General features: G+C 38.2%; 1 protein-coding gene across 5 annotated transcripts in view; it reads right to left on the reverse strand.

Annotated features, from left to right (window-relative positions):
* HOMER1 (homer scaffold protein 1) overlaps nucleotides 1–14,768 on the reverse strand; it is a 76,620-nt gene that overhangs the window by 51,201 nt on the left and 10,651 nt on the right. For all 5 annotated transcript variants that reach the window (XM_072416317.1, XM_072416314.1, XM_072416316.1 and 2 more), the window contains 2 exons: nucleotides 5,242–5,398; nucleotides 1,684–1,815 (listed from right to left, as the gene is read on the reverse strand). In XM_072416317.1, coding sequence (XP_072272418.1) covers nucleotides 1,684–1,815; nucleotides 5,242–5,398 — 289 coding nt within the window. The remainder of the gene's footprint in view (nucleotides 1–1,683; nucleotides 1,816–5,241; nucleotides 5,399–14,768) is intronic.

A 14,768-nucleotide genomic window follows, 5' to 3' on the forward strand; every position in this document is an offset into this window, starting at 1 on the left:
ATATATATATATATATATTAATATATATATAGTAATGCCATTGTAGAAGGAAGACCTAGCAAAGCAGTATATGAATCAGAAATTGTGCAGGTAATACCTTCTATATCAGGTCTTGGAGCTCCTGATTTCCGGTGATAATAATTAGTATTCCAATTTTATGCACATATACAGTACGCTGGCTCCTGGCAAAGGACAGTGCCCAGTATAACAGGTCAACCAAAATCTAGAAATCACATACATAGTCATTTTCTCTTTATCCTATCTGCATTCTTTACAGTTTGCTTTCCTTGATATAATTTTTTGTACACCTAGTGTACGCAACTATAGTGCAATGCTGGGGGAAAAAGGTCCAGACATTTAATCATGTTTTGCAGAGAAACTCTCCCCAGGTCACTATATTTCATGAGTTTTAACAAACTTGTGGATTCTTACCTGGTTTTGATACTTAGTTACTACAGCAGTCAGAGCCCGATTATCATCACTGGCACAAAACCTTTGCATGCAAAAAACTTGTGCTGTGGTTTCTTTGGCACAAAATTATTTTATATCTTACTGGTGACCCAGTTGTGAATCCAGCCCTGGAGATACTCTATATAGGAGTACTAAATGGAGCTGTTTGTCTGTGGAAATTACATGATACACCCTATTGGTATAATAAACAAAAACTGCACTTGATCATCCCTTTAGATATGCAGTGCCTTTGCATATCTTGTTATAAGGATAAACCGTAGTGAAAGACAATGGCAAGAATGCCTGCGATTTTGGCATTGTTCTGGGTGAAAAAAAAGCAGTGAACCAGAAAAAAAAATTGTGGGAGTTGGGAGAAAGGGGTATGTTGGTTATAAATAAATGAAAGCTTGTCCCGAGCAACAAAAATTAGGAAAGTAAGCATACTTTTAAACTTAAGTGGGCTTTTGGTCAGCTTTTTATGGTTTGATTACCCTTTGTAGATTTTTTCCTTACTTCATATTTGTTAACATGATGTCACAAGAAGTTTAACCGTTTCCATGCAGGTCATGTAGGGCCATATATAGTTATATATGCCAGTGCTTGATTCACCCTGGCACTAAAGTCAAGAATCTTTAACTTCCATGGGGGGAACATGTGGCTCACTTCTCTTTCTAGCACATGACAGTATTGGTGCTAGTTATTCAAACACCTAATAACATCACAAGGGGCCAGGGTGAAAGTCATTCGCCCCATATAAGAATGAAGAAGCTAAGAGGTCTTCTCATTGACAGTGACATGGGTGTGAAGGAAAGGCAAGTTTTAGCAGCTGTGGAGGTCACATTGGCAAAGAATAAATTAAATATATGACAGATCTTAAAACTGTTATCTTTGATACATCATCAATATTATTGTATGGTCTTCATGTAAAAAAGTATCAATAACAACCACTACTGTGTATATGATAACAGTACAAAAGCCAATACACCAGTATATGGCCATTGATTGAGTGGAGATTAGGCATTACATTTAATAATGGGGACCACACTGTTCTCCTCCTTAAAATGATCAGATTTCTTAGTACTTTAATCATCATACTTTAATTATTCTGATATGAATCATCCCTCTTTGACCCCCTCCTTCCTAAATGTTATTAATAAATGAATATCTTTCTTTTACACCACTCATCAATATAGTTACATCCAATCACACAAGGTATTAAAACTTTCTACTCACCTTTGTGAGATGATGCTCAGAGGAGAAGCCCAGGCCATACACTGTATTTGCCCTGCTATCTGCCCACTGGCCAAACTTCTGGGATGTTTTAGTGAAAGTCATGTTGGGACTGATGGTGCTATTTATTATTGCCTGTGAATAATAAAAAGTATTTAAAGAATTGGAGCACATTATACATAAATATAAAGCCAGTCCTATTTACAATACAAAGATATGCATTTAGACAGAATATGTTGCTGCAGTCTTCTATCGTAAATTTAGCTGAATACTAATGGTGAAGAAGTAGGCATGTTCTGTAAAAAAAAAACTGAAATTGTAGCTAAAAAATAGGTTGCCATAGTTGTGAAACTAAAAGCCTTTAAGACCTTATTACATTGGAAACCAGGCATTAAGAGTAGCCAGCCTCATTGGGCCTGATTTTTTAAAGCTCTCCAAGGATGAAGAGGATACACCTCATCAGTGCAGTTGGGTGATCCAGCAAACCTGGAATGGATCTGGTCCAGGATTGCTAACAAATAGCAAATGACTTAAGAAACCCATTCCAGGTTTGCTGCATCCCCTAAATTCACTGATGAAAGTGTATCTTCTCCAGCCTTGGAGAACTTTAATAAATCAGGCCTATGTGAGAGAACCACTGATGTAAATAACACAAAATAAAATATCCCTGTAAATGTGTTAAGGAAATAATGAAACAAGCCCACAACTCTAAGCCATGACAAGTGAGTCAATATTTTCCGTTCTTCCAGGATTTAGAAAATATGTAATGCCCCTGGGTATCAGGTGGAGAAGGAGGCCTGAGAAAGTAAGGTGACAAAATATTAAAATACATGCATTTTTTAAATTCATATACTCTATTCCCAAGAGTAAAATGATGCAAATAATTTCTACTGTACCTTACTATCAGCCATCTATCACAATTAGCACACAACATGGAGGGGTTTGTGCTTGTGTGTGGGCAGGTATCATTAAACCCCCAGTGTGTCCCTATACTATACTATACACTATACTAAATACACTTTAGATACACTGGTTCTTAAAAAGCCATTTTATATAAATAGATAGATTTATCTGAATGTGGCATACCACAAAACCAGATTGACAATAAAAAACCAAGTGACAATAAAGATGATATATCCTGATATCCTGGCACCATAAATGATCCCAATGGCTTCCATACTCTTCAGACAAAAGGGGGCGAGTGTGTTATTCAGATATTGGTTGTGTAGTCTAGGGGACCATTAAGAGTCCTTGATCTAAAGATCTTCACCAGAGTTTATCAGGTAAGTTGTAACAACTTTCATCCTTTGGTTTACCATAGGCACCCAAAAGTTAGCTTCATACACTGTAAAGACCTAAAAGCCTAGGCTCTACAGCCACATTTTTTTTATTTTTTGTAAGATTGAACAAAAAGCAGTTGACGTGGCAAACTGAACACAAATTTATGAAACCATAAAAAGACCCAGTAAAACCAAAAAGATAAGAAGCTCCACATAAGCCATTCTATAAGGGTTTTATGGTTCTATGGGTTTCTTCAGACATTGCAAGGGGTTTAGCTATGGTTGTCTTCTTTCTTTCTGATACAGAGCCACATGTATAACACTAACAATCCAATTTGACTGTCTAAAGGGTAGCTTTCTGACCACCACCTTAGCATTCTTCACACTAACTATCAATATATGGAACATTCCCAATAATTCCTGATGAATTAGTGCTGAGCAAGATAAAGAAAGAAACAAAGTACCATGGAGAGTTTGCAGATGCCAATGCTTAACTTATATATTGTTCATTTGTTCTCTTACATATCATTTGTTTATTCACCAGTACCACACAAGCATGCAGTCTATGGTTTGATCAGCACATTTCAGTTACTGCAAAATGCAGAATAATCTGAAATTCTTGAAACCATCTGCATTAGTAAAACATGAAAAACAGTATTTGCTGATACTGCTCCAGATCCACAAATATAGCTTACAGTCAAAGTTAATTAAACTGCTTTACACCCAAAATGAACATATTTATATAAAATGTGTCTGATATGAGATGTACCTCTCCATCACTGTGGATGGTATAATAAAATAGCTGGCAGTAGCAAAAAGCCTCAATGGAATGGCGTATATAAATATATATAAATGAGTCAGCCCTGAAGCTGATGCGCAGCATCATCAAAATAGCAGTTTTCCTAAGGAAAATAAATGTGATGGTGCCAGGGCTTCAAAGTTATGTTGTCAGAACTTTGTGCTGTCAAGACTTTTCATGGCTTAACAATTAACTGTATAGATATGAAAGCCCTGAAGAAAATGTCACAGCAAGAAGACTTATTTATGAGTTGCATGGCTGTTTACTTTAAATAAGTCATTTATTCAGACTTATTAAAATTGGAAATGTATGTGTCTGTTATGGGTGGTAGCAGGGACGTTGCCTCATTTGCTGTTTTTATATATCTCTTGATAACTCAACTGGTGATATTAGGTTACACTCATCTGCCAAAATTATTAAATGGCAACAAAATAGTTATAGTTCCCTGGATGGTTTTCCATAATGTAGGTAAACAGAAAACCAAGGAATATATGTGTGGGGATGGTATTTTGGTTGGAGACAGTAGAGAGAATAACTGCAAGGCAAATCTCTAACTGGAGAAATAAAAGATAAAAAAAACAATCTAGGGGTTATCAATCCACTCTCCTTCTATATGATATTTAATAGGTAGACCTCACTTTTCTGTATTCATTGTATTGGGGGTCCTTCAAGTAGAGTTAGGTAGAGTTCTATGTACCTTTAGCAGGTGTAAGGTTGGGTGACGTAGCCCGCTGTAGAGGGGGAAAAAAATAAGAGAGACAATTTTCCTGCGCTTGCGTGAGATTGTCATCTCTTTCTCTTAATAGAAAAAATGCCCCTTCTGTGCATGTATAAGATTAGGGTATGCGCAGGAGCACCCAGAGCCTCCCGGGATGCATTACTTAGGTATCCAGGGAGGCTCCGCGCTCCTATTTTGCCAAGGTAATCAAGACTGAAGGGGAGGTGCTGCACCCAAAAAAAAAAAAAAAAAAGGTGTTGCACATAAAAAAAATAATTAACATTTTTGCTTTACATATAAGGGTTGTCTACCCTTTTATGTAAAGTGAAAATGTTGAGTTTAGGTACGCTTTAAGGAACCTAAAGCCAGAATGATCAAGGACGGTAAAGACCCTGAAGTTGTCTGCACATATAAGCATTATTATTATTATTATTATTTTTATTATTATTATTATTATTATTAATAAACAGGATTTTTATAGCTCCAACATATTACGCATCCATGTATGTGTACAAATACTATGCTGTACTTGGCAACTCCCCAATCATACTACAAACTATTACCCCTTACAGAATAATACCATAGCTTAATCACACAAACTGCTCTAGAGGTTGTCTCTCCCTAAAGAGCCTTTCAGATGACCAACAGAAAAAGCTGTGCTCCATCGAATTCAACTTCATCCATTCCTGCCAACACCCTGGGTGTTTGTATGGCTGAGCCACAGTTTAGCACAAGTCTGTGATAATTTTGGCAGGTTGCCTTACCTTTGACCCATCCAGACTAATTATCCTGTAGACATTCCTTGTGCTATCATAAAAATAGGACACAGTAACTGCATGTTTGCTGGTAGGAACCCAGTTCTTCTTTGTGTTTGGATCAATCTGGAAGACATGGGCTTTGGTGCTGAAGATGGGTTGCTCTCTGGATGGGAGAAATATAAAACAGAAAACAAAGAATTAGCATGCTTTAAAATAAAAGCAACAATTACTAGCAACAAAAAAAAAATATTCCTAAAGCCTTATTGAGTACGGCAGTGCTGTCGGTAATGGGAAAGTGTAAAGGTGTGCACTGGCGTGGGATTTTACGTCACCCACACATTTTTGCAGCCAGTTTTGAGATGGAAAGTGGATCTTCCATTTGCATGCAAGCATTTTTTTTTTGTTTTACTATACATTTGTTGGTCAAGAAAATAACAGTTCAACACTGCAGTCATATGTCCTTTATGTAGGTGAATACAAAGTATTATCCAATACAATTACCTTTTCAGAAAGAGATACTTCTTTGCTGCAAATGCTCATTTCCCATTGTCATTGGGGAAAAATAGGAATCATAAAGATTAGTTATAGAATCAGACCAGGATTCTTCTTACTGTTATAAAAGGTGAGACTTCGGACAAGCAGCTTGCCAATATATGTTGTATTTGCCAGCAATATGGATGGATATAGGTACTCTGCTCATGACATCATTGCTGCTTTTAAAAAGTGTTTGAAAGCTAGTGTGCAAGGTAATTGTTTTCTTATCTAAGAGAGAAACCTGCAGGTAAGTTTTTGCTATGCAAACACTAAATGAATTACAGGACACATAGATACGAGGGTAGAAAGTTTGTGAGTATAAACCACTGAAATCAGCAGGTAATACTAGATATTGACATTCCCTTTAATGATAGTTTTACATTCATTTACATTCATTTACATTTCAGTGCAGGAAGTACTTTGTTTCTTCTTTGCAAATAAATCTATATTTTGTATTTTTTTTTTTTGCAGCACAGCCATTTAGGGCATATGCAGTTTAGGGAAAAAGTTTGATCTCTACATAATGTAAGTTTAGATTTTCTAACAAGTGCATATAAAGTAAAGATAATATGAATTGTTTTGATTTACAGTGACATTGAGTAGATTGGTTAATGTAGATATCTTCTGATATGCCATTTTCTATACACCAATAGATTAAAATAGAATGCAGCATCCTGCAACAGCCTCCAAGGTTCATCCTTTATTCCTATACACTCCTGCAGTTCAGTGCTGCAGATTAGGCTAAAAGCGGACAGTAACATTTTGTTCTAATGAGCACATATTTGGAATTATTATTACAGGAAATCTTTAGTGTGAAAGCATAGGGGCTTACCTTGCTGACCTATTACTTTGAACATTTTAGTTGCCAGGGTGCTTTGTAGATGGTACTTTATTTGTCATTGATTTGAAACAAGAATGCCCACCCTGGGTTTTAACTTTATTATGACTTTTCTAAACTGAAAATTAAACCCGCCTGGGGTCAGTCCTTCATAAAGAACATCAATTTGCAGATAGCGAAGCAAAATATATTTTCAGTGGGGTATCTCATAGCAGCCAAATTTCTCCAATTTCATTCAACTTATAGGGAGAGCTGGGGGAGGTAAACTACAGGTACCGTATTTTCCGGTGTATAAGGCGACTGGGCGTATAAGACGACCCCCCACTCTAACCAATCAGTTGGGGGTCGTGTTATACGCCCAGTATTGTACTGTTCCTTCTGCCTGTCAGATCTCGCTATTGTGCGAGAACTGAGAGGCAGAAGGAACAGTACAGTACTAGTCCTAAGTAATGAATGGGCGCGTTCCTTTAATGAATGGGCGTGTTCCAGTGAAGAGCCAATCCAGGCTCTCCGCTGGAGAGCCAATCCAGGCTCACATCCTCCTGTGTAGGCTCGCGATGCTGCACAGGAGGACTCGCTCAAGCTGCACCGGACCCCGGACGTGAAGGAGGACTCGCGAGGACGCCGGACGTGAGGCAAGCTGCAGGTAAGTATTGGTACCCGGCGTATAAGACGACCCCCGACTTTGGCACAGATTTTTCGGGGTTAAAAAGTCGTCTTATACGCCGGAAAATACGGTAGCTATAATTTTGGTAACAAGTGGAAAACAAAACTGATAGGACAAGTATTTCCTTCTAAGCTTCTAGTTTTCCTAGACAAGCCTTAGTTTGCCGTCTCTGTTAGTATCACACATCCAACCAAATTGGATTGGCACCAAAGGCATTCATTGTGCATTGGGTTAACATTGGTAAAATTTATTCTGGATTATGCTGTTCACTTTTGGTCACTAGGTCACAAATAGGTCATTATAGGACTGGAGGATGTCCAGACATGTAAAAATATTTATTAAAAGTTATAGAGGGCCTATGAGAACTGAACTAAATGTATGTGAAGAGTTCTGAAGAATGTACAGGGTATATGATCACTTTGTCTAACTATATAAGTGGCCTGTCTATGGATATAGTTGTTCAAAAAGAGTCTGGGGCACATTTATGAAGCAAATATAGCAATACATTTCCAAATGAAAGGCAGCCTGTTTGTGTAAAGTGCAACAGGTTTACTTGTAGGTTTGCAACCTATGGATCTAAATTCCTGTACAAACACCTGCAACAGATTTATTACTGAAGATATGACAGGTTATCCCTCCTAAGGCTAAGTATACACGTTCAATAATTTTCGTTGGCATGGATCATTAACAATCCTTCCCACCAACAAAAGACTGCATGATACCTGAACGAGCACTGTACATACAGAGCCATTCTGCTCTATAGAGAGGGGAGGGGGAGAACGATGGAGCGGCACCTCCTTTCACTTTTTTTGCGATCGTTCTTCCTCCGTCATCCGTGGATCCGCCAGGGCGGACGTTCGGACCACGAGCACTGTACTCACACCAGATTCTCGTCCAATATCAGCCCTGAGCTAATTATCGGACGAGAATCATCTGATTAGCCTAAGAGGCGCATACCTAAGGAGTGGTCAAGGTCGAGGTTTATTCAGTCACAATTCGACTTTAAAGAAGCCAAAAAAGGATTTACCATCCAAGCTGTAACCATGTAATAAATCTGTTTGCACAATCCGTGTTACCATTTCTTTATAGCATTGCCTTGCCGTCAGGAAATGCCAGTGTTGGCACTTTCTAATAGCACTCATCTTCCTATAGTCCTATTGGTCTATCACTATGGCGGGCTTCCTTACTGGCTAATAGGAATATGCAACACGTAGAATGCAGCTTGATTACTATACCAAAAGTTATTGGAACATTGCCTATCAATGCCTAGTCCTTGAGTTTTACCCGCAGGCATCTTTACATTAAATTTTCTATTTGCTGCACAAAGTTGCACATATTCTCTTTAAACTGAGCTATTTTTTCCCACCATTTTAATCAGCTTTTGTTAGCATATTCATGGGTCTGAATAGATTTACATGTCTGCAAGTGGTGTGAAGAAAGCCATCTATATGTAAGCAGTTTATTTTCACCTAGGCTTGGTGTTTGCAAACTTCCTACGTCAATGTGTGTCTCATTTAATATCCTTAGGGATCACTTATTCTCATAGTACTGGGAATATTTACCTATACCTAATTCAGAGTCTGTGCTTCATTAAACAATACTGGACTATTATTAGCTTGGGGTTTTAATGGGGAACATAATAATAAAAAAAAAAAAAAACCCTACTTAACATTGTAAATGAGATGGTGAAATTGACAGCATTTTTCACCTTCTTTATTCCATGCTCTTCCACCAGCTTTTAAGCATTTTAATATCCCAAAGAATCATTTAGGATATGTTAAGATTAGTGGTTTTTCAAATGGTTTGGTTAGTGTTACCATTCACTACAGCTTGCAAAAAACAGGTAACACTGGACTTTATGAAGTCTAATGAAAAGAGAGATCTGATAAGAAATACAAGTAACGGTAAAAGAATCTGGCAGAGGCTTTTTACTTGTTCTTAGGGAAATATAAGTCCACAAAGGGATTACCAAATCACAAGAACGAGAATTGTGGATGGCAATGGATACAGATACCTGTGACTCCCAAAGATTAGTTTTATTCTATTATCTTTATATCTTTGAGGTCGCAGAATTTACCCAAATTACAGAGAGTCGTTTGCTTCCATACCAGAATTAGTAGGCAGCAAGGTGAAGCGAGTAGGAAATTGAGGGTTGGAAAAGAATGAACAGAGAGAAAGTACAAGAAGATGATGAACAAGGTTTACAGGGAGAACTATCTACTAACTCAGTCATTTTATTTGACAACTTCAAGGTGCCGCTATAGGAAAACTGGAAAAAGGAACCAAGTGTGGCATCTACAACATGAATTGGAAAAGGGTAAGGGGAGGGGGGGCAGAAGATGTGAAGTACATTGAAAGTGTAGTCCCACCAAATAAAACCAATATTTTATTCCTGTTTAAAATTCTTTTTCATAGGGAGATTATCATTATCTGCTTAAACAGTGTGGGAGAGCATAGGCATAAGGCTAGACGAAGATCATGCTAAGTGCTAAAACTCAGTGGAGGTGTATTGCTAAGTACCAAAGGACAGTGAATACTGCAAGAAGGTGGCCCTGCATTTTTTTCCATTTATTTGGAAAATGCTTGACCATTTGCAGTGTTCATTTATGTGCAACCGTTTCATCAGCAGCGAGACATATGCAATTAAAGTAATCTGCAGGTTTAACTTTTTACCACTTTCCTAATTATCTATCTGCTCTGATATAGCAGATGTGAAGAAACAGTCAAATACCAGAATACATGCACTATAGGAAGTTATGGTGGAATGGACACAAAATCCATGAACAAAGTATGTGCTTGAGAAGTAACAATTCTCATTAGAAAGTATCTTTTCCATCTCAATTATTAAACCAAAGATAAAGCTAGGGGTGCCTGCATAGCACCCACAAAATAAATATTATCATATATTCCAACCCAACCTGGCTGATCAGGCAGTGCCTGCCTATGTGTATCATCACATGGGTCATTAATGGTCATGCAGGGGTTGAATGCCAAATCCACCATTGTTGGCTTACTTCAGATATTCAGATTTATAAGGGATTTAGAGTCATGTTAGACTTGGGTGTCAGCATCTGCCTGATTTACAGTTAGACTGGCTGATGCCATTTAACTAAGAAGCTGATTGTGTGTTTTATCTCGGTGTAATGAAATATGCCAGTAGGTTTAGCATGTACTTTTCTGGATGTAGTAAGTGGGTCTGGAAATCAGCACATGTAATGTGCATCATTTGTCATGACTTAAGAGAATTTCAAGGGATATTTTATCTGCTTATGACAGATGGGTGTTTTAATGTGCATTTTAGAAAATACAGATCTGTTGCTTTCTGCCCAACGTTGCTAACAATTTAAAGATCAGCTTCTAGCATCTGGACTACAGGAAATCGATTACAAGTTAGGAAAATGGCAGTCTTCTTAGTTTGCACATGGGAAGGTTTTTTTTTTTTTTTTTACTAAATGCTTTGTCCCTGAAGGCAGAATGGGAAAACGTAACATTATTTGTAAAGCTGAAATGCTTCACTGATTTAGTTACAGGCAATAAGACAGTGACATAGGTTTACTGCCCACCCTAATTCTTAGCTTGCACTATGGAAGCAGCAAAGCTTTGCTTCAACCTGCTAACTGGAAAATGATGGAGCAGCTGAACACAGAAGAGGTTATCCCACTATTATCAGGAAGTTCAACATCTACACCACAGATCCGTTCAAAGTTTTGACCCAACCTACATAAGTATTGCTGCAGAGGGCTATCCAATCGACTTGCCTCGCTTGCCCACATTTCTTCCATAGGACATACGGACATCAGTAAGAATTCAACATAATGTGTTGAATGCTTACTGATGGAGGTTCAGAGATAAAATAAGTCAGCCAGTTGCTCAGCTCCCCAAGATCTATCCAAAATATCAGTGTTTGGATACGTTGACCTTTAGGTGTCGTTCCTACCCTTTTAATAAATATGTGTTATCAGTAATTGCTATTATTTTAGCTCACTTATAACACTGCTATCTAACAGAAACTTGATGTTCCAGCTTTACAGAGAAATCAGGAGACATTGTAAACTCATCATTAGCCTTTACTTGGTTGTCATAGAGACCACAAGAAAATCTCATAGTACTACTTCTAAAAGACATAGTAAAATCAACATGTGTAATCGTTAAGCCTCACCCAAACTTTAGGAGAAGGTTATGCCTTAAAGGTAACGCAAACAGAAACAATATAGGCACCTGCCATGATTTTTTCTTCCATGAAATACTGTTTTTACCTTTCCTTGAACTTCAGTGTTGCCACTTTACTCGCTGCCCTTCAGCAATTGATGAATAGCATTTATCAGGTGTGGCAGAACTTCTGTTTGAAGTCTCCATTTGTGGCACAGGTAACATGGTGACAACTCAGAGATCAGGAAAAGAGAGTTGTCACCCTATACCAGGAATAACTTTCAGGTCTCAGGAAACGCCTGCTACAATTACTATATCCACAGCTCACAGTATATTAGTAGAGTGGTCAGTAGGAAGAATGCCTCTTACATTGCTGGCCATTGGGAAGAATGTCACTATTACAGCCAAAAAGATCATTGGTATCGGAGGTAACTGACATCAGAGGCCCAAAGTGCTCATTGCTCAAGGACCCTAAGAACCTCTGGAGGTACCCTGGGGTTCAATAGAACCTTGGTTGATAAACATAGGTCTATATTATGGCCTTCATAATAAAAGCTGCAGATTTAAAATTCAAAATTTGTCACTTATTAAACCTGTGGACTCTTATTCAATATATATTACCAGCATGTGTATCCATGTTTGAGACCTATAGTAATATTACATCTGCCCGAGTTACTTGTAATACTTTGGGTTGCTTTGTTGCTGCCATGAAAGGAAAGAGAAAAAAAATAAGTTTTTGTTATCAGGACTTTGTGTAATTAACAGCAATACCAAGTATGAAAATACCTTTAGTTATTGCAATAGGAGTTTCCCCAATGTTTTCACGCTGATATTAAATATTATTATTAACAAGGGATGACCCTTAGCCTAAATGCTTACAGGCAAATAAGATTTGGAAGTTTAATGTAAAATCCATTAGTAAGAGAGGCAATTTTTTGAGGAATATTTCACCCCCTGGACTTCTCAAAGATGGCGTCTGGCTTTTGCATCAATGGTAAGCATGTTCTGGTGTAATAAGGAATGGCCCATTGCATTTGATTGCTAGCAGAGGTGTCAATGTAAACTTAGGATAAGGATTGTCTGTTTTACCTGGAGACATACCTGATCCCTAAAGCTACGTACACACTTCCAATGGTTCTCGGCCGATAATCGTCTCAGGGCCAATATCGTACAAAAATTTGAAGGGTGTGGAGCGCGCGTGGTTCATCGCCCGAACGACCTTCCGGATCTACGGACGATGAGGGACAAACGATCGTAATGCAAGTGAAGGTGGAGAGCGTGAAGTGGGGTGCCGCTCCTTCGTTCTCCCCCTCCCCTCTGCATTGGGCAGAACGGTGCTGTATGTACAGCATCGTTCATGCACCGTGGAGTGCTTATTCGTTGGAAAGGATCGTGAAAGATCCTTTCTAACGACTGAAGACTTCACGATGCATGGACGATGCAATAATTGCAAGTGTGTACATGGCTTTAGTGAAGCCATAGATCAGTGTTGGAGGAATTACAAGATAATAAGGGACCCTAAATACAGGTGCTGATGTTACCAAAGGGCCACAGATTTTATTTTAGCATATGTAATACAACAGAGAACATAATAATATAGTAACCCCTACATAATATGACAGACAAAAACAGTGACACAGGAGTAAGAGAGGACTCTGCTCCGTAGAGCTTACAATCTAAGAGGTGGGGGTATGCTTAAAACAAGGCATAAATAATTCTCTACACTGGAGTCACACATCCCTGCACACATTTTACCCCCCCCCCCCCCACACACATACTATTGTGCTTCATATGCAATTTAACCCTAAAAAGTAATAAAAGGAAGGCATGTAAAGGCGCCGCAAATATCCACAGCAGTTTCCACTACCTCCCCTTCTCTCCCAAATGTCAGGCCATTCTGAATGGGAAAACGTTGGCACTTTAACATAATCACAAATCTTGCCTAACCAAACTTCCTTCCACACATTTCCATTGGCCATGGAGGCGTCGCTTTGTATCAGTCACTTTAATCACATCTAATTGTGAAAACTGTAACACTTTAACAAATAATTACCTGCAGCTCCATCTGGTCTAGTTACATACTGTACACCGGTACTCCAGGAGATAGGTTACAAAACACATTATTAATATTATTAAACTGTATTTATATAGCGCCAACATATTACACAGCTCTGTACATTAAATAGGGGTTGCAATTGACAGACAGATACAGACAGTGACACAAGAGGAGGACAGGACCCTGCCCAGAAGAGCTGAAAATCTAAGAGGCGTTATGGTATATGCCGCTTTCTGTCTGTCTAAGCTTCTTACACTTAAATAATGTATTACTGAATACAGAACTGCAATATTTGTGTTTTATATCTACAAATATGATCAGTGATGTCACTGGTGTTACAGAACAAAAATTTGCTGCCCAAGAGATCTGAAATAAATAATAACATTAGAAGTTATAGGAGAAATCAGACTCCAGGGAAAAAAAAAAAACATGAAAGATTTAGCTAGGTGAGTACTAATAACCAGCATATGGGATGTATAAGGAGGAAAACACCATTCACATGTATACATTATCCAAAGCTGCAAATGATTTTAAGTGGATATTGCAATCTGCACTCATTCACAGATAATTATTTCCTCCACAACACATAGTAGCCATCTTAAGCTCCAGGATATCACTTTGATAGCTGGAGGTATGGACGTACATGCAGACATCAGTGAAGATGCCTTATGGAACATAAAGAAGTCACTTTATGTAATCCAATCATGTAGCATATCAATGTGCATCTTTGTTCTATAAAACTGCCTTCCTAGCGTGCTGTTCAATACACCACACAAGCTAATTTACAGCGTCAAAGCGAGAAGAACACAAAAATCAGACCATGGGCACACTGTGGTCTAATGCTGGTTTAAAGAACTGGCTTCTATTCTAACCAGCAATTAGAGGTATTTCCAAAAACCTTAAAGCAGAACAACAGCCAAAAATAAGAATAAAAAATAAAACCTTTAAACAAACCATTTATTCTGCAGTACTTTTTTCTGACACTAGATGTCCTCAGTCTGGTGGCCAGCATTATCTAATCCAATACCTTTAAGCCCGGGTTGTCCTGAACACACTCCCAAACTGTAAGCACCCAATTATTCAATACTTACACAGCCTTAAAAACTGCATGGGTCTGATTTATTAAAGCTCTCCAAGACTGGAGAAGATAGACTACCGTGAAAGAACCTGGGTGATATCACAAGCCTGGAATGGATCTGGTCAATGACTGGAAGTAAATGTTCACAAACCACACAGAATTCTGGGCTTTTTTATTAACTACACAAAGGAACAATGAGGAACAATGCATG

This window comes from Pyxicephalus adspersus, chromosome 6 (assembly GCF_032062135.1).
Source record: "Pyxicephalus adspersus chromosome 6, UCB_Pads_2.0, whole genome shotgun sequence".
Lineage (NCBI taxonomy): Eukaryota > Metazoa > Chordata > Amphibia > Anura > Pyxicephalidae > Pyxicephalus > Pyxicephalus adspersus.